General features: G+C 44.5%; 3 protein-coding genes and 1 long non-coding RNA gene across 8 annotated transcripts in view; 2 read left to right on the plus strand and 2 right to left on the minus strand.

Moving 5' to 3' along the window:
* Positions 1-3,447, plus strand: part of LOC146401848 (uncharacterized) — a 15,302-nt gene extending 11,855 nt beyond the window's left edge. Inside the window, exon 2 of the long non-coding RNA XR_014811154.1 lies at positions 454-3,447. This is a non-coding gene — a long non-coding RNA (uncharacterized LOC146401848). The remainder of the gene's footprint in view (positions 1-453) is intronic.
* ACYP1 (acylphosphatase 1) overlaps positions 1-7,190 on the minus strand; it is a 15,486-nt gene extending 8,296 nt beyond the window's left edge. Inside the window, exons 1-2 of one of the 3 annotated variants that reach the window (NM_001190198.2) lie at positions 6,853-7,190; positions 794-891 (exon numbers count right to left, since the gene is read on the minus strand). In NM_001190198.2, coding sequence (NP_001177127.1) covers positions 794-891; positions 6,853-6,973 — 219 coding nt within the window. In that variant the 5' untranslated portion in view covers positions 6,974-7,190. Of the gene's footprint in view, positions 1-793; positions 892-1,531; positions 1,680-6,852 lie in introns of those variants that run through there. The other 2 variants (NM_001190199.2, NM_001444312.1) reach the window with 2 other exon arrangements.
* Positions 7,191-7,265: 75 nt separating this feature from the next.
* On the plus strand, positions 7,266-15,376 carry ZC2HC1C (zinc finger C2HC-type containing 1C). Of its 3 annotated transcripts, none has more exons than XM_084969754.1 (3): positions 7,266-7,943; positions 8,212-9,541; positions 14,810-15,376. In XM_084969754.1, the coding sequence occupies exons 2-3, from the start codon at positions 8,231-8,233 to the stop codon at positions 15,071-15,073; spliced, it is 1,575 nt and encodes a 524-aa protein (XP_084825880.1). In that variant the 5' UTR covers positions 7,266-7,943; positions 8,212-8,230; the 3' UTR covers positions 15,074-15,376. The 3 variants fall into 3 exon arrangements, with proteins under 3 accessions (XP_084825880.1, XP_001925998.1, XP_020955191.1); XM_001925963.5 differs by having other exon boundaries at positions 7,266-7,392; XM_021099532.2 differs by having other exon boundaries at positions 7,266-9,541.
* A 2,616-nt stretch (positions 15,377-17,992) lies between these two features.
* The window catches only part of NEK9 (NIMA related kinase 9), a 46,085-nt gene continuing 41,274 nt past the window's right edge, over positions 17,993-22,803 (minus strand). Inside the window, exon 22 of the mRNA XM_003356752.5 lies at positions 17,993-21,391. Coding sequence (XP_003356800.1) covers positions 21,269-21,391 — 123 coding nt within the window. The 3' untranslated portion in view covers positions 17,993-21,268. The remainder of the gene's footprint in view (positions 21,392-22,803) is intronic.

The following is a 22,803-nucleotide window of genomic DNA, read 5'->3' on the forward strand; positions in this document are numbered from 1 at the left end:
GCATTTTCATTAGAAAAGCTACACCTGGAAAATGTGCTCATTCTTAAAGTTAAAATGGGAGTTCCCGTCGTGGCTCAGCGGTTAACAAACCAGACTAGTATCCATGAGGACACAGGTTCAATCCCCGGCCTTACTCAGTGGGTTAAGGACCCGGTGTTGCTGTGAGCTGTGGTGTAGGCTGAAGACATTGCTGTGGGTGTAGCTGTGGCTGGCAGCTATAGCTCTGATTCGACCCTCAGCCTGGGAACTTCCATATGCCTCCGATATAGCCCTAAAAAGACTAAATAAATAAATAAAACAAAAGCTAAAATGAGTAGAGAGGAATCAAATGGGAGAAGGTTGAAGAGGGAAACAGGTCTGAAGAGAATGCACCAGCTACAAAGGAGGCAATTGCATAAATGTTATGAATTCATCTAAATGCCATCTCTTTAATCAATGCTAACTTTCCTACAGGAACGGTGACTTGGTTTGATGATGCCACAACAGAGAGAACTGCGGAAGCCTTCCATTTCCCTTTGGAAAAGAAGCTCATCCATATATGTCTCGGTACTCAAGTAACACTGTTAGAAAAGACCAGTAACAGCAGAGGAATCTTACCCGGCGTTTTGCCCACTGCAAAGTATTTTTATAGCCACTGCTCTATATACCAACGCTTTGCCAAGCAGCTACCAAATAGCCAGCTTCTCCCAATGCATATTTGTCAGGAACATGTCTCTTGTCACCATGCTCATAACCTAGGGATGTCCCCTTGCTCATTACCTAAGGATGTCCCCAAAGCCTGTAGGTCACATACCTGAGTGTACTTGCGGAAAAACACTCCTTGCACCTTTCCAAAAACTTCATAATCCACTGATATCAAGGTGTCCCCTTCTGCCATGCTCATGCTCAAACCTGCCAGAGACCAGGAAAGTAAGAAAGTAAAGGATTGGAGTTCCCGTCGTGGCGCAGTGGTTAACGAATCCAACTAAGAACCATGAGGTTGCGGGTTCGGTCCCTGCCCTTGCTCACTGGGTTAACGATCCGGCGTTGCCGTGAGCTGTAGTGTAGGTTGCAGACGCGGCTCGGATCCCGCGTTGCTGTGGCTCTGGCGTAGGCCGGTGTCTGCAGCTCCGATTCAACCCCTAGCCTGGGAACCTCCATATGCCGCGGGAGCGGCCCAAGAAATAGCAAAAAAAGACAAAAAAAAGAAAGTAAAGGATTCATTCATTATCCTATTCCAGGGCCTCCAATCCTGAGGCAGAAAGGGTCACATCCGTACCTCTCCATTCTTAACCACTGCGACCTCTTCCTGACCATAAGATGCCCGAACCTCAGAATAAGTAAACGATTATGTGTATGTGCGGGTGTGTGAAGTAACAGGAAGACACCTGGGCAAGGGAGCTTCGGGTCGTGACTGCCCACAGAGGCCTCTTTTGGGGCAATTACCTGTTTATCCAATTACCTCCCTACACCCATCCCCGGTCCCTCTACATCCTTCCCTCTTCCCACGGTCCTGGCTTCCACGCGGCCGCCAGAATCCCCTCCGACTAACATTTTAAGGTTAACTGAGCTGATGGGCACGCCCCGGGGCCCGGTCGCAGGCTCGCTCACCCTTCTCGTCCACTTCTCCAGCGGCCTGGACTATCCCAGAGACCACCAGGCCAACGGTACCCCAGCGGCGTAACCGCCGCGCCCGGAAGCTTAGAATGCAGATCCTCCTTCGCTATCTCCCATGCCCATCAACTCCTGCGACCAATCATAGACCGCGGGCTCGACCCAGAGCCCGCCCAGAGGGTGGGATTACTGGACGCGGTCATCTGGTAGCCTCAGAGCGTCGGATTGGGGGTATCTGTCTGGGGGATCTGTCTAGGGTCTCTGCCACGATTCTACAGATGGAGTTCTCACTCCACCTCGCTCACTAAGCGCACCCCTTGTTTCATTTTCTCACGGGGAGAAAGAAATAGACGAAGAAGCACTTGAGATAAATCCAGTTATTCTCTATTTACTGAGAGCATCTGTGTGCCAGGCACAATTCTAGGTTTTAGACACATGTTAGTGAACATAAAAAGATCCCTGGTCTGCAGGAGCTTAAATTATGGAGATAGAGACATCATAAACAAACAAACAAAAAAATATTAAATATATGACATACAACTTTTCTGACCTTTTTCTCAGTTCTTGAATTCTGGGTCATGCCTAAATCTGGAATTGGTAGCAGCAGAGGTTAGTGTGTAGGAGGTTCTAGTGATTTCTTCCTCTGTGATTCTGGAGGCTTCCCACTAGTGTCTGCCTTACTAAGAAAACTCCCAACAGTGCTTATATAAAGCAGTCAATCAATCACAAGGGAAATAATCCAGGGCTCCAGAATCAACTTGAATCAGTCAGTCTAGGCCAAATGACCAAGTTGCATAAATTTCTTTTGGCAGAGGGAATAGTCAAGAAGAGATGCAGGTGGTGATTGTTAAAAGTAAGGTCACCTTGCAGGCACTTCAATTCAGATGCCCTTATGATTAAGAATATGTACAAAGTGGTACAACCACTACAGAGAAGTGTATGGAGGTTGCTTAAAAAACTAAATGTAGAACTACCATATGACAGCAATCCCACTCCTGGGCTATTTCCAGACAAAACTATAATTCAAAAAGATACATGCACCCCAATGTTCAATGCAACACTATTTACAATAGCCAAGACAAGGAAACAACCTAAATGTCAATTCGCAGAAGAATGGATAAGTGGTACATATATTCAAAGGAATATTACTCAGCAATGAAAAAAATGAAATGATACCATTTGCAGCAATGTGGATGGACCTAGAGCTTATCATTCTGAGTGAAGTAAGTCAAACAAAGAAAATAAAATATGCTATCACTTATATGTAGAATCTTAAAAAAACCCGATACAAATGAACTTATTTACAAAACAGAAGCAGACTCACAGACTTTAAAAACAAACTTATAGTTATCGAAGGGAAAATATTGAGAGGGGCAAGTTAGAAGTTTGGGATTAATATATAAACACTACTATATATGAGAGATAATCAAGGAGTTCCCACTGTGGCACAGTGGGTTAAAAATCTGACTGTAGCAGCTCAGGTTGCTGCAGAGGCTCAGGATTGATCTCCCAGCACAGTGGGTTAGAGGGTCCAGTATTGCTGCAGCTGTGGCTTGGATTCAATTCCTGACCCAGGAAGTTCCACATGCTGTGGGTGCAGCCATAAAAAAAGAGAGAGAGAGAGAGAATCAACAAGGACCTACTGTATAGCACAGGGAACTCTACTCAATATTCTGTATTAACCTATATGGAAAAGGAATCTGAAAAAGAATGGATACATGTATATCTATGGCTGAATCACTTTGTGGTATAACTGAAACTTAATATTGTAAATCAACTATACTCAAATATAAAGTAAAAGTTAAATTGAAAAAATAAAAAAATTTAAAAAGAAGTGGTGTATGAACAAAAACTGTAGTGTTTATTGCTCCTCTTTGGATTGCTTGTGTATATTACATCTCTTTATAACATAAGACTCTGTATGTGAATATGCCTGGTTGGCAGACTTGGCAAGGTGAGATGTCAATGGAATCTCACCTTTACAACGGAAACCATGGAGATTCATTATTCCACTATTTCCCGACTACAAAGTGAGGATCCAGATCCTGGAGAATCATATAACTCAGTGCTGGCATGGGGTGGGAGTGGGAGTGGGGTGGGAAGCTTGGTTGAATGTGATGCTTGGCAATGTTTGAAAATGATGCAGAACAGAGTACCTGGCTGATGTTCTTTCTCTAAAATTTATTTTCTAAGAACTAGTTTCTCTGTAGAATTAACCTACTGAGTACCTACTATGTATGGGACACCATAGGATATACAAAGATGAAGTTATATAATCTTTGTCCTCGAAGAGCTTTTTATTTAGTGTAAGGGAGAAATATGCATGCAAATAATGACAATAAATGCACAACAGGCTAATTCAACTCCATGAGCATTCACTGAGAGCTCATCACAAGCCAGCCCTGTGCCATAACAAGGACAGAAAATATTATGAGAGCACAAAGGAGCAAAGAGATTCATTCTGACTGAGAAGATTGGGAAAGTGTTCTTGGAGGAAACAGTATATTACCCAGGGTTACACAACCACAAACAGTAAGTGAGGGAGCTGGGATTTAATTCCAGGCAGTCTGAGTCCAGAGCCTACTCCCATGAATGCTATGCTCTACCACCTGCCAGTACATGGACCTTGGAGTAAGGCGGTACCACTGAGGTATGAAAGTGCAAGTAATCACGTGCGGACGGACCAGGGATTCTCAACCCTGGCTGCACATTAGAACTTCGGGGGAAGCTTTTCAAAATACAGATATCCAGGCTTCATCCCCAGAAATTGCTTTCCCTGTAGTTCTAAAGCATAGCCAGGGCGGAGATCCTCAGGGCTAGATTCTGGGTAGGCAAGGCTGGAGAGGCGGGCTGGACCTAACCTGGAAAGTTGAAATACCATGCTAAATTACACATTTCAAGTTTATTCTTTAGGTAGAGAAGAAGCCATTGGAGTAGGAGAATGACAGGATCGACAGCAGTTTTGGGTTTTTTGTTTTTTGTCTTTTTAGCGCCGCACCTGCGGGGCACATGGAGATTCCCAGGTTAGGGTCTAATCTGAGTTACAGCTGCCGACCTACACCACAGCCACAGCAACACCAGAACCTTAACCCGCTGAGCGAGGCCAGGGATTGAACCTGCAACCTCACGGTTCCTAGTTGGATTGTTTCCACTGTGCCACGACAGGAACTCCAGGATCAACAGTATTTAGGATAATTAATTATTCTAGCAGCAGCATGAAGGATGGGCTTGGGGAGCAGATGAACAGCAGTTAGAAGAGTGGTGCTGTCCCAATGAGAAGTGAGGAAGGACTCACCTAGGGCAGCAGAAGTGTAAAGGAAGGGACGCATATAAGAGACATTGCAGAGTAAATTCAACAGAGCCTGCTGACCAGTTAGAGAGAAGCGATGACCAAGAGGGAGGAGTGGAAGATGACTGTTGACTTCAGCATGAGCGGGAACGCTGGAGAAGTGGATTGGGGGAATGGGGAGGTGATCGTGAGTTTACTTTTTGTCATATTGAGTTTGAAGTTCCTGAGAAATATTCATGTGGAGGTGCTACATGGGCATTTGGAAATCTGAGTCTGTAACTAAGCAGAGAGAACGAAGCTAGAGAGCAATTAAACATAGGTGAGATTTGAAATTTGAGTATCTGGTTGAAATCATTAAGGAAGAGAATGTCTGAAACTGCATTTATATGAGAAATAAGAGGGCTTGTTTTGGAGAAGACCTACATTGAGGGGCAGGTGAAGAAATACGTAAATGTAAGGGACACGAAAGAAGATGGAGCAAGGACATGAAAGAAGCAACCAAGATGGCACACAGGAGCAAGTGAGAAGAGAGTTCCAGTGAAGAGAAACATCAGTAATGTCAAATGAGTAAGCTGAAGAAATAGCAGCTTTTGTTTTTGGGTCAGTGGAAGGTCACTGGTAGCCTGGTGGTTAAATAAAGTGGAGAGGGGGGAGCCAGACCACAATGGACTAAGCAATGAGGGAGCATCAAGGCAGCAAATGAAAAACTTTCTATCAAGAATCTAATTTTTCTATTAAAAATCTTTTCTATTAAGAGAAAGGAATGGAATCCTCAGGTGAGAGTTCAGGTCAAGGGAAATGAGGTTAGTTTTGCAGCGGAAAGTTAAGCATATTTTAAAACCCAAAGAGAAGCAGTGTATGGATAGATACAATCTGAAGTCAAGGTGTAGGGGTAAAGTGAGTCAATGCCTGGAGGGTACTTTAAGGGACTAATTCAAGAGAACTCATGAAGGAGTTCCCCTCCTGGCTCAGTAGTAATGAAGCCGACTAGTATCCATATGGATGCGGGTTCGATCCCTGGCCTCACTCAGTGGGTTAAGAATCTGGCGTTGCTGTGAGCTGTGGTGTAGGTCGCAGACGTAGCTCAGATCAGATCCCGCGTTGCTGTGGCTGTTGCGGAGGCCAGCAGCTACAACTCTGACTTGACCCCTAGCCTGGGAACAGCCATGTGCTGCGTATGCAGCCCTAAAAAGACAAAACAAAACAAAACAAAAGAGAGAGAGAGACTTCATGGAAAGACAAAAGATTCTTCTTCCTCAGAAACAGGAGCGAAAGAAGTTAAAATGGAGGGAGGCACCCTGGGAAATTCGGCCAGACTGGAGGGGAGCTTAGGGAGTTGATGACAGACAAGCCCCATGCTGAGATAATTAGGGCCTTGAGAAGAGTGGGAAATGTCTGGAAATGCATACATAGAGAAGGCAGTGGAGAGTCAATTAGAAAAGAAAACAAGGCATAAAAGTACTGCCCTTGGAGTGCCACCAAGGAATTTCTTCGTAACATGTAAAAACTGTAATATGACATATTAAAGTATTAACACCGACCACTGCTGTCCGTATTGTTCTCCATGGGCATGAATCTTTTAAGCAGTTACAGGGAAAAAAGTAAGCTGCTTGTTCCAAGTAGCTTACACAAATGAATTGAAGCATAAAGACAAACAAACCTTCTTCTGATGTTAACAAGTTACAGAGCATCTTTAGTGTTGAAACCAGGTTATATTGAGTATTTTGGATCTGGTAGTTAACTTTATTATCATTACACTTGGTTGAGTCACTCTTTGGCCGCAAGAAGAGAGGATCAGAGTTACCACGTGAGAGTAAAACATTATATCCAAATAATTAGATTGGCTACGAAAACGTCCCCGGAAAGATACTGCAAAAGACACCGCGTAGCAAAACCTAGCCGATTTGCTAAAATTTGACGCAAGCTCCAAACTATTTGCAAGGAAAGCCATGGACAGTATACAGCCGTACCTGGGGCCCGTACAAAGCAGCCGAGCGTGCTAAGAAAAGCTATCAGTATGCCCACGGCGGCTAAGAGGGCGGACACCGGAATCCTGCGGCAGGTCTTGAGGACACATCTAAGGCGCTCCATCTTTTGCCAGAGAAGGACACACCCCAGGACCTGAAAGCATCGCTCTGAGAAAAAAAAAAAAATACAAGCCCTTTGATGGAGCCCCAGAAAAGCCTCTCCCACCCTCTTCTCCCGTTCCCTAAGGGCAGGGCTGGACGGAGCTGCAGAGTTGGTGGGACACCGGGTCAAATGACACTCGTGTTGACCGCGCCCGCGACCGGGCGACTCCCGGGTGTGCGGACTGCGGCTGCGCACGCTTCTCCGGTGGAATTCGGGGCGTGGCGGGACTGGGTGCGCATGCGCTTCGGTCTCCAGGCAACAGGAATAACAGAGGCCCGCCAACAGCGCCTGCACGGCGGCGGGCGGTTGGGAGGGTGGTGTGTGGTCTGGAAAACTAAATTCTGGGGTTTCCCCTGAGCAGGAGCCGTCTGCTAGAACAGGTACGCGGAAGGGCGGGAAGATATGGGGTCAGCACCTCGACCTCCCAAGGGCCCGAGAGACTGAAGAGCGAGCACTTGTCCCTAAAGCAGAGTTTCCAGTGGGGCTACCCGGCTGACCCTCCAGGACAGAACAGGACTTATGCGTTCCGGATATGAACCCCGCCAGATCAGGTGTTCTCCGCCTCTCAGGTTACCGACCTTCCGCCATCTGCGCTGCGAGGACACCTTGCGAGAGGGTTTGCCAGCCAGGCACTTGCTGCAGGCCTTGAGCCGGCTCTCTGCACTTTGGGGTCCAGCACGGTTCCAGCAGGCGGGAAGTCCTGAGAGCAGTTTGTGCCAGTTGCTTACCAACAGGCTGAAGTTTTCTACCTGTAAAATGGTGGAGCGGGACTTGGAGTCCTAAGGTCCCTAAGTTCCAGCCATCTAACTCTTAAGTGAACCCCTCAGTTTACTGGTGAAGAAACTGGAGCCGGCGAGGGGATGCTGCTTGTCCTGACTGAAAACTGACTTTCAGCCCAATAGCTCATTCCGCCTGCTACGGAGTATACTGTGTAAGCAGGAGCATCACTATGTATGATATATATAAAGGAAAGCTAGGTGGCAGGAACACCTGTATCACATTCCCTTTTTCTATCCTTAGGACCTAATAAGCACCCATAGGACATAATAAGCGCTTATCAAATGCTAGACCTAGCAGCACTGTCCCTAAAAAGTCTAAGGGAAACTGTGGGTAAGACAAGTGTAGAAATAGTTTACTTTCACAGCTGAGATGAACCTCAGACAAACTCCTCACATATGTCTGGTTTAAATCTCCCCTAGGCTTCTGTCCAAGCCCTGAATGGCTGGCCTCCAGTTGGCACTGACTCTGCCTGTGGGCATTATGTTCCCATATAATAAAAGGGAAGCTCCAGAGCTCCATTCAGTTAAGCAAGATCCCTATGAAAAAGGTGACTCTTCCCAGCGGTCTTCTATGGGGCACCTGAGGAATAATTTCCAGCAGGAGCTTTTGAGCAACAAAGAGCTGACACTAGATAAGCTCTACACTCACCCCAAATGGAACACCAGCATGAAAGCCTGGAGCTGCTCCTATCCCCACTGTGCTGAAATAAGCCAGCAAGATTCGAGAAAAGGTTTGTTTTACTCATCAGGCCCTCAATCCCAGTATCCCAAAGCAAATATCCAGGAATTCATCCCCTTTACAAAGAAGCGAGTTGGGGTGGACCGAGCATACCCACTGAAACCTGTGTTTCACCGGAAGTCCCGTAGTACAGGTGAGGCTGGCACTGATGGGGACCAGAATGTCTCTCTAAGATCCCATCAGCCAAGAAAGCTCTCATACAGCAGTTTTGGTTCAAGGAACTGGGTGAATTCATCTGTGGTTGGTTCCGTTGCTGCCACTCAGGAGGAGAGGGTTGTGGCAAACCCCAGCAGGATGGAATGGATGCAGATCCAAAGACTAGAAGCTGCAGGGGAGAGTTTAGAGGAGGAAATCCGAAGAAAAGAGACTCTCCTGAGGGAAAAGCTGAAGAAGACAGAGGAGGAACTCAGAAGGATCCAGAAGAAGAAAGAACAGGCTGAAGAAAATGAAAAAAGAGAGCTACAGAGGAGAATGGCACTACCCAGGAGGAGAGTTAAAGGCAAGAGTAACACCTCACACAAACCTATCTTCTCCCCAGAATTCAAGTCTGCGGAGGTCTTCAGTAGAGATGTAGGAGACGATGAAACTTGGGGACGGTCTCAAGAAAATTCTAGTCCATTCCAGTTCTCTGATCATGGAATTCAGAAGCTCAAAAGGGAAGGACTGATGGCAAGCAATAACCAAATCCGAGACCGAGTCTCAGGGCCGCTGAAGGAGAAGTTTTCTCAGGCTTCAGAAATGCCACCCAGTGCTTTGCAGAGATCTACCTGCCATTCTAGCTTGTCTAGGGCCCCAGACTCCTTGGGTTCCAGCTGTTCCACTGAAGAGCCAGAACTGGGTGCGTGCAGCCACTGTGGACGGAAATTTCTCTTGCTCAGACTTGAGAGACACTCCAATGTCTGCAGCAGGATGCGGGGTTCCAAGAGGAAAGTCTTTGACTCCTCCAGGGCCCGGGCTAAGGGCACAGAACTAGAGCAGTACTTGAACTGGAAGGGATCGGCCTCAGTCAAGGTAACAAGGGCCTTTAATGATTTGCCTTTGAATGGGGGTGTGAGCCTGTTATATCCTCATCTGTTTTCTTTAGAAAAATGTCATGTGTCATGCGTCATGTGGGGAGAAAGCGAGAATTAACATTTATTGATTACTACTGTGTGCCAGTCACTGTGATATTGTCACCACAACCCTGGGAAGATTTCAGTATCTCTTTATCAGTTTCAAAATTTAGTCTCAGGTTAACTTGTCTGAGTTCACAAATAGCTTTTAATGGCAGAGTCAGCATGTAAATCTGGGTCAGAATGACTCCAAAATGTAGAATTAAAAAATATGTCCTTTTGATTATAAAAGTAGTAAACATTTTAGAAAATTTAAGACATGAAAAATATAAAGAAAAAAATTATGCAGTGTTTCAGCACTCCCAGAGAATTCCTCACACTTTGCAATATACCCTGCCACCTCCCAAGATTAGGACCTGTTACCACTCCTAGAACTATACTTTTTCAATTAACTTTGATGAAACTTCTTAGTAAATATATGAGGTACCATTAAGTTTGGGACTCTTTTTCTCCCCATTTCGAGTGTCAACACCTTAAAGGTAGAGGACTTTATTTTGGGTTAACATTTCTAGCTATGGAAAAACTAGATTGTAAAAAGTAAGGACTTGGAGACACTTTCATAAGTTTGGGGGAACTTCATAGGCACATTTGGACAGTCATGTCTGGAGATGGTTGTCTGAAGAATAAGCCTACCATTCTGTTAAGGTAATATGCCACTTGGGTTGTACATGAGTGTTTCTCAAAGTGTGACATGCTGACAAACATTTCTCATCTTAGTAACTTAAGGTGTATTAGAAAAATATTGCGTAGTAAGCCCTTGATTTCCAGGAACCATGAATTTAAAGAAAAACTATAATGGGGGATAAAGTGAGAGTGGTATGCAAATGATTAAAGTGTGGGAAAGCCTAGACCACGTAATCTCGAAGCCCCATCCAGTTTTAGAGTTTCATAAACTACCAGAGCGTTATTCTTTTTTTTTTTTTTTTTTTGTGCTTTTTAGGGCCGCACCCAAAGCATATGGAGGTTCCCAGGCTAGGGGTTGAATCGGAGCTACAGCTGCCAGTCACGGCCACAGACACAGCAACTCGGGATCCCAGCCCAACCTTGTGGTTCCTAGTCAGATTGTTTCTGCTGCGCCATGACCGGAACTCCGAGAGTGTTCTATTTTCCTTTCTTTCCAACCCTCCCACAGCTATGCTAGCACCTCTGGTCTGTTAGCACTTTACAGGTTATGTGTGTATTTGCAGGGCCTTTAAAAACTCACATTTATGTGATGGCTGTTAGGAGAAGTCCTTTGCAGTTATATTTCTTTGCGTACAATATGGGGGAATAACTACAAGAAAGTCCCTTCCATGGTCAGCGATGATCTCCATGAAATCCAGTTTCCAACATTTTGCTTTTGCAGATAATGTGATCACCAGTTCCTGTTCTTTCCTGTTTTCTTTCTGGTCGACCCAATAATCTACTGGAGTATTCTTTGTCCCACTACAGTGATTTATTTCTGGCCAGAACCTAAAAGACGCTTGTATTTCTTAAATTTCCAAATATAGTAGCAGTGGAACAAAAGAATTGGATTCCTGAGGTCAGATGCCCCAGCTTTGCCGAAACATGTCAGCAAAGCTAAGGACACCAAGGCAGAAAGGATCTGGACTGAGATGCACTCTCCTCCTTGGAATGTCCCAAGTCTTATTCCAAAGCTTTGCACCTTTGGAAGCTGAGTGTCTCTCTGTCACTCCTTCAGTGTACCCAGAAGAACAGGTGATTGTTCTTATTTCCTTTAAGATTCATGTAACTTCCAGCAGACTGGTACTCTCTACTGGACCTTAGGCATTTGAGCGCAGACTTACATCTTCGTGCTTTGTGATGAATAAGTGTTAGTTTAATAAATTTCAATACAATGAAGAATTAAAGGTGTTCCCATTGTGGAGCAGGGGAAAGGAATCTGACTGAGAACCATGAGGTTGCAGGTTCGATCCCTGGCCTCACTCAGTGGGTTAAGGATCCAGTGTTGCTGTGAGCTGTGGTGTAGGTCGCAGATGTGGCTTGGATCTGGCATTGCTGTGGCTGTGGCGTAGGTGGTGGCTACAGCTCTGATTTGACCCCTAGCCTGGGAACCTCCATATGCCCGTGGGTGCGGCCCTAAAAAGACAAAAAGATTAAAAAAAAAAAAGGATTAAAGAATAAGTATCATATATAGGTGAGGAAATTCCCCCTAATTCAAGTCTCAAGGTTCCTAACACTCTGGTTCTCTTGCTTTGTCTGTTTCAGTAAGATTCTCCTGATGGATCCTTCCTTTTCCTTTGGTAAAAATCTCTTCCTACATTTATCATCATGCAGCTACCTGCTTTCTTTCTTTTTCCTTCTTTTTAAGGTTAACTTTATCTTCATCTAAATAACATTTGGATACATTAACAAGTCATGTAGTACTTAGTGGTCTATCAGCAGTGTTCTGCCCCATCCCCTCTGACCCCTCATCCAGCCCCCAGGAGTAGCCTTCAGGTCTGACTCTTCTGGTATGCATTTCCATGTTTCTAAATAATATGCTTATTTTTTTGTGTTAGCAGTTTTGCACATTGTCTGTACAAACTGACTTCCTCTTATGGATGCTGTGGGTTTATAGCCCCTCCTCCCACTTTTCTCGTTCTCCTATATCCCACCGTAGTGGAATCACAGTTTTAGTAGTCACGTTACATCATAACCATATAAGTTTTTTTCACTGTGGAGTGAAACAGGTTCTGCCCCACCCATACTTAATAACTGACTTGTTTTTATTTGCTTGTTTTCCTACATACCTCTTCTGATTTTTTTTCCCCTAAATGCTCTGTCTGATCTTAGGTACCTGTTAAAGTTTTTGTAAATGCTCAAACATCTCTCATATTCTTTCAGGTGGTTTTTTTTTTTTTTTGGCTGCTCCTGGTGGATGTGGAAGCTTCCGAGCCAGGGATCAAACCCTCCTCATAGCAGTGATCTGAGCCACAGCAGTGAAAATGCTGGATCCTTAACCACTAGACTAGGGAACTCCTACAACTAGCTTTTTAGCATCCAATGTGCCATTTTGTTTTCTGCTCTATTACGTGAAATCTCTTTTTTTTCTTGCTTTTTTTTTTTAGGGCCTCACCTGTGGCATATGGAAGTTCTCAGGCTAGGGGTCAAATTGGAGCTACAGCTGCTGGCCTATGTCACAGCCACAGCAATTCGGGATCCTAGCTGCATCTTTGACCTATACCACAGCTCACTGCAATGCTGGATCCTTAGCCCGCTGAGCGAGGCCAGGGATCGAACTTGCATCCTCATAGCGAGGCCAGGGATCGAACTTTCATCCTCATGTTTCCGCTGAGCAACAACAGGAACTCCCTTTTTATTATTTTTATAGTTGATTTACAAAAATCTTTTTTTTTTTTTTAAAGCTTACAGGATACTCTGTCTTTATTCTGAGATTCTACAGTGACTATGTCAGATTGTGGGTAGGCCATTTCAATCAAGGGAGTGATCTTTAATTCTAGAAATGTTTATTGTCTTATTTCTTTAATAATTTCTTCCTTGTGCTGTTTTTTTGTTTTGTTTTGTTTTTGTTTTTTGAACTCCTATTGAGTCAAATGTTGGACTTACTGGATTTTCTAATCTTTCCTATTTTCCATCTTGATCCTTTTTTCCATTCTGGATAATTTTTCTGACACTATTTACAACATTTTTTATTTCTATTTTTACTTTTAGCTATTGCAGTATTTATAAAAGTTCTTTCTCATTCCTTTTTCACAGTATATATATTGTTTTTGTTTCATTAGACACACTCTTCAAATACTCTGTTATTGATATTACGTTTTTTTTGGTCTGCTACTTGCCTTGTTGCTGCTTCCTGAGTGTGTGTGCATGTGCATTCTCATGTACTTGTTTTGATCTTTCCCTTGTTAGAGTTTTACTCAAATATCTGGGTATCCTTGACTGTCCATTCATATTTAAGCTCAGGTGGGGCTTGTTGACTGAGGGTTTTCATCTTAAGGTTATCAAACTGTGAGGTTTTTTTTTTTTTGTTTTTTGTTTTTGTCTTTTTGCCTTTTCTAGGGCCACTTCCCGTGGCATATGGAGTTTCCCAGGCTAAGGGTCCAATCAGAGCTGTAGCTGCTGGCCTATGCTAGAGCCATAGCAATGCGGGATCCGAGCTGCATCTGCTACCTACACCACAGCTCATGGCAACGCTGGATCCTTAACCCACTGAGCAATGCCAGGGATCGAACCCACAATCCCATGGTTCCTAGTCGGACTTGCCAACCACTGTGCCACGATGGGAACTCCAAACTGTGAGCCTTTTAATTGGGGTACCTCAGAGTCAGCATCTGATGGCTTTCTCTCAACTGCTTAGTGCATCCAGAGAACTCTTGTCTCCTGTGAGGGTGCTGAGTGGGATAAGGAGGCTGACAGTTAATTCCATAATTCATCATGTATGCTTGTCCTTAATCCCCATTTTCAGGGGTGCCTGCTGTGGTGCAGCAGGTTAAGGATCTGGCACTGCCTGGGGAACTTTCATGTGCTGTGGGTGTGTCACACCCGGCTCCCTGAAAAAAAAATCTCCATTTTTCAGCTCCTAGATTAACCCCGTTCTCCACTGTGCCTGGATGTGCTGAGTCTGAAACCTGTTTGGTTCAGTTCCTCCCGAGGGAGTTCTGGGAGGACTGGACACCTGGATGTGGAAGGTGGGAGAGGAGCCCTGCAGGCCAGCCTCTTCTCAGCCCTGCCCCTCCCCTCTTCCCACCACCTCTGTTTCTAAGCACTGAACCTCTCAGGGGTTCTGCTGGGAAGACCAGCTTGCCTCTCAGGACTTTGAAGGCCCTTAGTTTACGTGTCTCCACTCTGGCAAGTCAGTTATCCTTGTTGCTCCTTTCCTGTTTTCTTTGACCTTGTGTCTTAACATCCTTTTTTTTTAGGGCAGCATATGGAAGTTCCTGGGCTAGGCATCCAATCGGAGCTGCAGCCGCCAGCCTACACCACAGCCACAGCAACGCAAGATCCGAGCCGCATCTGTGACCTACACCACAGCTCACACAACACCAGATCCTTAACCCACTGAGTGAGGCCAGGGATCGAACCTGCACCCTCATGGATCCTAGTGGGGTTCATTAATTATTGAGCCATGACGATGATGGGAATTCCCCTTCCGGTCATTCTAACGGAGACTTAGGAAGAGGATGAGATAGACACCAAGTTAAATGATTCTCTTCCTTCAACTCAGGCTGAACCTCCTCGGAAGAGCAACTGGAGACAGAAGCATGAATCTTTCATCCGTACCCTCCGTCAGGCTCGGCAGATACAACATGTAATTGCCAAAGGGGGAAACCCCTCAGACCTGCCTCCCATCCTGCCTGCAGAAAATCCAGACTACATTCAGTGTCCTCACTGTAGCCGCCACTTTGCTCCTAAGGTGGCTGAGCGGCACATTCCCAAGTGTAAGACCATCAAGAGCCGTCCTCCGCCTCCAAGGAAGTATGACAGTTGAGCAGACAACAGTGGAAACCTCCTCTGTAGTCCAGAAGGCTCTGCTTCTCTGAAGCAGTAAATGGGAGTAGAATAATTTGATGCAGAGCAGAAAGACCTGAACTGTTATATTTCTGAGATCTGCCTGCAGAGCTGAAATCAGTGAGGAGAGATCATTGCCAAGCAGCAGGAGGCAGAAGGAAGCCTTGGCTTCCCACTAAATCATCACCTCAGGCTAGTATGCCTGATGTCCTTGCCCTGGGAACTGATGGATGAAGACACGTAAGAGCAGCCAGTAGGCAACATTAAAGCTCTCTTCTTCAAAGCCTGACTTGTGGTTTGTGCTAGTGAAGTGTCTGCATTTGCTTTTTTTTTTTTTTTTTTTGAGGGTCAGACCCACAGCATATGTAAGTTCCCAGGCCAGGGATTGAATCAGAGCCTCAGTTACAACCTATGTCACAGCAGCAGCAATGCTGGATTCTTAACCCACTGTGCCACAGCAGGAACTCCCTGCTGTGTCTTCTTGCCACGGCTCTGCATGTATGCTTGTGGTTCCTGTTAACTCTTCTTGTTCTTGCAAGAATTTGGCTCGTTAGAATGAACTGGTATCAGAGGACCATGGTATCTCTTATAAAAAAACAAAACAAAACGCTTTTGTTGTAAGGCAAATTACCTCCCTGGTACATGGTCCTGGCCAAGTCAGTATAATTTTGGAAGGTCAGGGCGCCAGTATGTCCTAAAGCCTCCCCATGGTATACTGTGTACTAAAGGGAACCTAATCTTTGTGTACTTTCAGGGTAGGGATGGGAAAAGCACACCATGTCTCTGCAGTTTTTTCCCAAAGGATTTCATATGTTTAAAAAAAAAAAAAAAAAAAAAGGAAGAACTTCAGTTTCAGCTACTTCTAGCATTCTGCTCTCAAATCAGATGACTTTTTAAATGAGGCAGCAAAATGTACCATCCAAGCAAAATGGGACATGGCAGTGTCACATGTTTCTGCTGATGATACCATGGTAAACTTTTATTTTAGAAAGTAAACTCTGAAAGGAAAGAAAGGTACCAGATCTTTAAAATTTTCTTTAGGCAGAATCATGTCTACTGCAAGTAACATTCCTAATGAGGCCAACAATAAATGGGTCTTGGTACTTTAAACAAATAATAAAAGGAGTGAGTCCTAAGACTTGTTAGATGGGAGAAGTGATAAGGGAAATGTCTGTTGAGGGTAGTATCAGTTCCGGTGGGATGAAGCTTGCAGAACAGATCTGAAATACTAGTAAGATTTATTGTCCTGAGAGCATCAATGAAATTGTTAGTTTAAAATACTGGAGAAAAAACACCCAACCTGGCCTGGGCAAAGGGGATTGGGCAGACCACAAAACCACACTTACCAAACTACAGATGGCCACTCTTGTTCCATTTCTTCTGCAGCTTCTGCTGAGTGGCTGAACTAATAGATCAGACCAATCTGCTATGTAAGTTTAAGGCTTTAGCTGTGATACTGCTAGACACTAGACTGAAAAAAAAAATCATGTTTAAAAACCAGCATACCTGCTTTATGCTCTTCTTAGCTGTTAGAAAAAGAATTATTACATAATGGGCCTTTTGGTTGGCCATTTGAAGAAAGCTTGCAGAGACACTGATTTTTTTTTTTTTTTCTTTTTAGGACTATACCTGCAGTATATGGAAGTTTCCAGGCCAGGTGTTGAATTGGAGCTACAGCTGCCAACCTACACCACAGCTCACAGCAACACCAGATCCTTAACCCACTTAGTGAGGCCAGGGATCAAACCTGCATCCTCATGGTTACTCATTGGGTTTGTCACCACTGAGCCACAATGGGAACTCCCAAGACAATGGATTTTTAACCCAATTATCCATTCCCCAATCAAGTTTAATGAGGTACCCACTCTAAGTTTCACACTTGATGGTAAAAGCAATAGCTGACTAGAAGGAGCAGTGGCCAAGGTCACAAAGTGATAGCCTGTGGACTTCTTTGCCCCACAGATATTGTTTTATTTGATTGACAAAGCATTAAACATATATGGAGCTAAAAGTTTTGGAAACCCTGGACCTGCAGCCCTACAGAGTACCAACTGAGTGGGGGTCAGAATCAGTTGTTCCTTCCACATGGGGTGGAGCACACAGAACACCACATCCCTGCCTGGCCTGCTTCACTTATTTGCTTTGTCTGCCTGGTTTGGAACTCCTGGATGATGTTATAAAGGACACAGACCAGGGCGCTCCAGGGAGAACAAATGTGTGTGGGGGGAGTGCTTTCTATAGACATAGGAAGGATTATTCTTATGCTGCTAGAGAAATAAATCAATGCCATGGTGTTCCCTTTGACCTCAACATGCCTGGAGGGTATCAAGAATATCTATTAGCCTTTTAAATTTAGCTTTATTGGACCCGTGGGAAGAAGTAAGAACCCCCTTTTTTTTTTTTTTTTTTTTTTTTTTGTCTTTTTAGGGCTGCCCCAGTAGTACATGGAGATTCCCAGGCTAGGGGTCCAATTGGAGCTATAGCTGGTGGCCTACACCAGAGCCACAGCAATTTGGGATCCGAGCCCTGTGACCTACACCACAGCTCACAGCAGCGCTGGATCCTTAACCCAGTGAGCAAGGTCACAGATCGAACCCTTGTCCTCATGGGTGCTAGTCGGGTTCGTTAACCGCTGAGCCACGACGGGAACTCCTAGAACCCCTTTTCTATCTAAGAGCCCCCTTTCCTTTTCTATCTAAGTCTCTTCCTGGATAGTAGACAATGAGAGAGGATAAATAAATGCTGCTTGTTAATGTCCATGTGTTATACTACTTTAACCAAAAAACTTTAGTGCAATTAGATGCTATAAATTCTAAAGTTCAAAAGGTTAAGCAATGGGAAAAATCTCATGGTGAAACCCACTTCATTGAAAGGTATTCATAGACACGCTGAGACAGTATTTCTTAAGAGCAGTGTATTGAATGCAGCAGAGCACCGTTGGCCAACATTTGCTGTAGGTCATCAATTTATCACTTTTCACAACTACACAGGAGGAAGCAGAGATGTGATATAGTGTTTTTCTCCCTAACATTCATGATCTGGGAGGTTTAGTCATCAGCATGTTTATTTCCATAGTTAATCATTGAAGCAATAAATGATGCTTGGCTTTCTGGTACGAAGGGACATGTTTTGTAGTCCTGACTACAAGCCCACTCTGCCCTGACACTATCATGAATAATACTTCTTTGGAGGCCCAGGGACGCTCATTTAAAAGCATTTATTTACAATACATTCTTGCTCCAGAGTTGTTCTACTATGAATGTTTCCAAAAATATGGCAAAACCAAATGAAATGTGAGTTTAAGGCTGTTCTTGCTTTAAACTATAGTGAAATGTTCTGCCAAGTTGTAACTTGGCTGTGCTATGCCAGGGAGACCAAATACAGTTCAACCTTTTCAAGGGAAAACAGTTTTACAAACATAAACTGGCATTATCACTTGAAAAAACCCACTGTGACTGAGGAGACGAGTACGAGACACGACTCTTCCTCTTTTAATGGCTCATTTTCTTCTCCCTCTGCAGTTTAAGCAAAATATTTTAGACGTTTGGGGGGAAATAAAGTTGTAGCAGCAAAAATGATTGTTAGCAAGAAAAGGTGGAAAGAAGCAAAGATTATTTCTAGGCAAATATCCCTTGCACTGTTTCTGTTATAAGACCACCTATTTATTTATATAAAGACTCACTGAATCGAAGATTCCTGAAGGCCTAGAGTCTGCGTGTTTTCTCCCCAGTGACTAAGGTCCATGCATAGGCTCACTGAGGCATACAACTGACTGAGAGTTTAAATGTTTATTTAAAACAGAAATGCCAAACCACTCCACCCTCAACCTTTCAAACATGTGGCTAACAATAAGCTAATTCTTTAGCAACAATGCCAGAGTAGAGGAGCGTCAGGTTATACTATAACTCAAAAGCAATACTACGGGAAAACTTCAAACACCTAGCACTACATAAAGAAGAAAATTACGACACAATTGAGAGTTAGCTCAGAACACCATTCAAAGACATTTCTGCTGCCTCACTTTTCACTTTTAATCTGATGCATGGCTGCCACCTTTGAACTGGTTTCTGTTTGCATAGCTTTTTGGTGGGAAAAATTCATATGGTTGTCCCAGGCACAATTTGAGAAAGTGCAAATTGTCTCTAAGGCACAGAACTTAAGATTCTCAGCCAGATTAACCGCAAACCTAGACTTCCTAAGGGAACATGCTAGAGAAACGACCCCAGTGTTCCACTTCTAGAGTAACTCCCCTCCAGAGCAAGAGCCAGGCTCTCACCCTCCCTTCAGTGCTCACTTCCATCCCGCGATCTCAGCAACATGCCCATGTTCCTTGTTCCCTGGCAGAAGCAATACTCATGATTCACACCCAAACTGACCCTGCCTCTCAGGCCTGCTGAGATGGTGAGCATGAAGGATACAGAACATGAAAGGCCAGTCAGTCCTTTAAAAAAAAAAAAAAAAAAAATCAAAGTTTCATTTACATGATGAACCAAAATCCATTGTTAGGGTTTATAGCAAACCCCCAAGTCCCCTGAACTTGTAACTTTAGTCCAAGGTTGGCCCCTTCCCTTATTTTAAGAAAAGGCTTCAGTGATTACATTAGTACCATTGTACTAGGCTTCCCAGAATTGAGAAAACAATGGGAATATCAAACCAAAGACGGTCCCATTGAATAGAGTTGCCCATCCCCAGCTGTAGGGTTTTCTTGGAGCAGCAACCTTTACATAACCAATTTTACCGAAGTGGCAAAACTTCCATGGCACAGGTCCTTCCAAAATATTACACAGATATCAAACATTCATTTTTTTTGGTTAAGGAAAATGAAACAAAAATTAATTTAGCTCCTTCTAGGGAGGCAGGATGTGAGACTCATCAAGGCAGCTCCTGCGACCCCAAATACTAAGGCCCAGGAGAAACACAAAGCTCACATCCTTAAGTAAGATCATCAAACCTTTCTAGGATACTCTTTCTCCTTGGGAAAACTAGCTTGCTCCTGTCTACAAGGACATGAAGACACAGGGATTAGAAGGGAGTTTTCAGCCAAATTCCTCTCACTTGGCAGGTTCCTCCTGTTCTGTTACGCTTCAGGGACTATCAGGTCTCGGTGCTGGCTTTGGGCCACTCAAGTAGGAAAGATGATAGAGATTCACTGATACGGCTTCATAAAACATCAAAAGGGGGAAAATACTGACTAGACATACAGAAATAGAGTGGTTGGGGCTGCTGATGTCAGGATTAGAACCCTAAGAGCCACGAAGGCAGAGGCAGAAGAAGCCTTCTCAGGGGCAGAAGACTCAGTCACTCTAGGTCCTCTCGAAGGTACCAAGTAGAGGCAGCTGAAGGAGGATCGCCCCTCACAGTTTCTCCTCTGAAGTCCATTCCTACTGCCCTAAGGACTCAGTTCTCTCCGAGATGCCTCATCTCAGAGGAATCTTTCAAAGCTAGGAAGTCCCACCCTGCACTGGCCACAGCCTGACACTCCTGCTGTGAGATGAGGAGGGGCCTGCCCTTCTTTCTCTACTCAATGAAGAAGTTTCACTCAACCCTCAGAGGAAAAGCAATCTAAGCCCACTGTTCCTCCTAAAGCATTTAGCTGCACAAAGTAATTGAACTTCCTGAAAACAAGCCCAAGACTGACTCCACCGGGACATACTTTCCTGGACTCAGGCTCCTGAGAAGGCTTAGAATACTTCACCATTCTCCAGATGAACCTGGTTGGGCCACATCTGGTTCCAGCCCACTCCAGCTTTACACTTGAACCTCCTCCACCCAGAGGTGCAATGACTCGTGCTGAATTTCCAAGGCAGCTTCCAATTAATGGTGAAAATGATAAATGAGATATAAGCTGCTACCAGCAAAATTAAGGTGAGCATTGTGTCTCCTCTTCAAAGGTGGAAATCACCAGATGTGGTACAGAGCTGCTGTTGCTATGGCAGTCACTGAGGACCAAGCCAGGGCCATGGGGCCCTTCCATTTTCCAACACAAAACCACTCCTAGATCCTATCTAATAGGCAACGCTACTCTCCAAGTGTACATGGAAAGTGCTTCAGAGCCTCCGCCTTGCGCTCCTTGTCTGCAAGTGAACAAAGCCAGGAAAGCGCTCTCTGCATTCAGTAAGTGTGCTGTGAAGGTCTCTGGATCCAAGGTTCCTGGAGGCTATACAGGCTCAGGAGACTAGAGGCTGGGTCGACAGGAGTCTGTTCCCAGAAGGCACCAGGAATCTGAATCTAAGTCAGGCTTTGGATCCATTTCCATCTCTTCCTTTGCTGTCTGAGTTCCTTTGGAATGCATCCCGACCTGTCCAGATAAAACACAGTTCCACGTTAACAATACCCACCTAAGTTAGAGCAGTTCAGGACTGGATTTTCCTTTCTTTAAATTCTTTTCTTTGCTTTTTACAGCTGCACCTGCAGCATATGGAAGTTCCCAGGCTAGGGGCTGAAGTGGAGCTGCAGATGCTGGCCTATGCCACAGCTATAGCAACGCTGGATCTGAGCCACATCTGTGACATATGCAGCATCTTGTAGCAATGCTGGGTCCTTAACCCAATGAGCAAGGCCAGGGATTGAACCTGCATCCTCATGGCCCCCATGCCGGTTCTTAACCTGCTGAGCCATAAGGGGGACTCCAGGACTAGACTTTCAATGCCAACCTCTAAGAATGTGTAGCCACAGTTTTATAAGAAGCTTATAACACTACCTTAATAACAGGACTTAGGTAAGTCCTCACCTGTACATTTGCTGCAGGTAAGGTGACCAACTGTTCTGGATTTCTCAGGACTATAGGATTTTCTGGGAGGCAGAACTCTCTTTTAAAACCCAAACAGCCCTAGGCAAAATAATCCTGTCTGCTTCAGCTGACAATCACCTCATGCTTACCTCAAGTGTATATATTACTTTTCGAAGTACTTTCGCAGGCATTATTTCATCTAATCCACACAAGGTGGGTGCTACTATTTTCTTTTTTTAGGTGAAAACTAGGGCTCACAGAAACATTATTTGTCCAAATACATAAAGCTGGTAAATGGCAAAGCCAAGGGTGGACAGTATTTCCCTATCCTAGTTCACTCTATATAGAGTAATACTGTGGCCCTTTAGAAACAATGCAAGCAGCATCACTGCTGAAGCATTTTTACTAAAACGTTTGACTTCAATCTAATCAAGCTTAAGTCTAACTTCCAGTTTACAGAAATGACAGGGTGACAAAAGAACAGGTTAAGCAATGTCTCAAGGAAATAAAACAAATTCAGACTGTAGGACATTCTGTTAAGCAACTGACCTGGCTTCTTTAAGCCAATGCCATGAAAAATTTTTTTAAGAAAGGAGGAGTGGTGGAGTTCCCGTTGTGGCGCAGTGGTTAACGAATCCGACTAGGAACCATGAGGTTGCGGGTTCGGTCCCTGCCCTTGCTCAGTGGGTTAACAATCCGGCGTTGCCTCGAGCTGTGGTGTAGGTTGCATATGTGGCTCAGATCCTGTGTTGCTGTGGCTCTGGCATAGGCTGGCAGCTGCAGCTCCGATTAGACCCCTAGCCTGGGAACCTCCATATGCCACGGCAGCAGCCCAAGAAATAGCAAAAAAAAAAAAAAAAAAAAAAAAAAAAAAAAAAAAAAAAGAAAGAAAGGAGGAGTGGTGGTGGTGGTAGAGGCAAATGTTCTAGATTAAAACCAAACCAAACCAAACCAAACAAAAACACGAGAGATAGAACAAT

This window comes from Sus scrofa, chromosome 7 (genome assembly GCF_054392235.1).
Source record: "Sus scrofa isolate SSC_HxYL_T2T_F1_AM1 chromosome 7, Sscrofa_HxYL_maternal_Yorkshire_Landrace_v2.0, whole genome shotgun sequence".
Lineage (NCBI taxonomy): Eukaryota > Metazoa > Chordata > Mammalia > Artiodactyla > Suidae > Sus > Sus scrofa.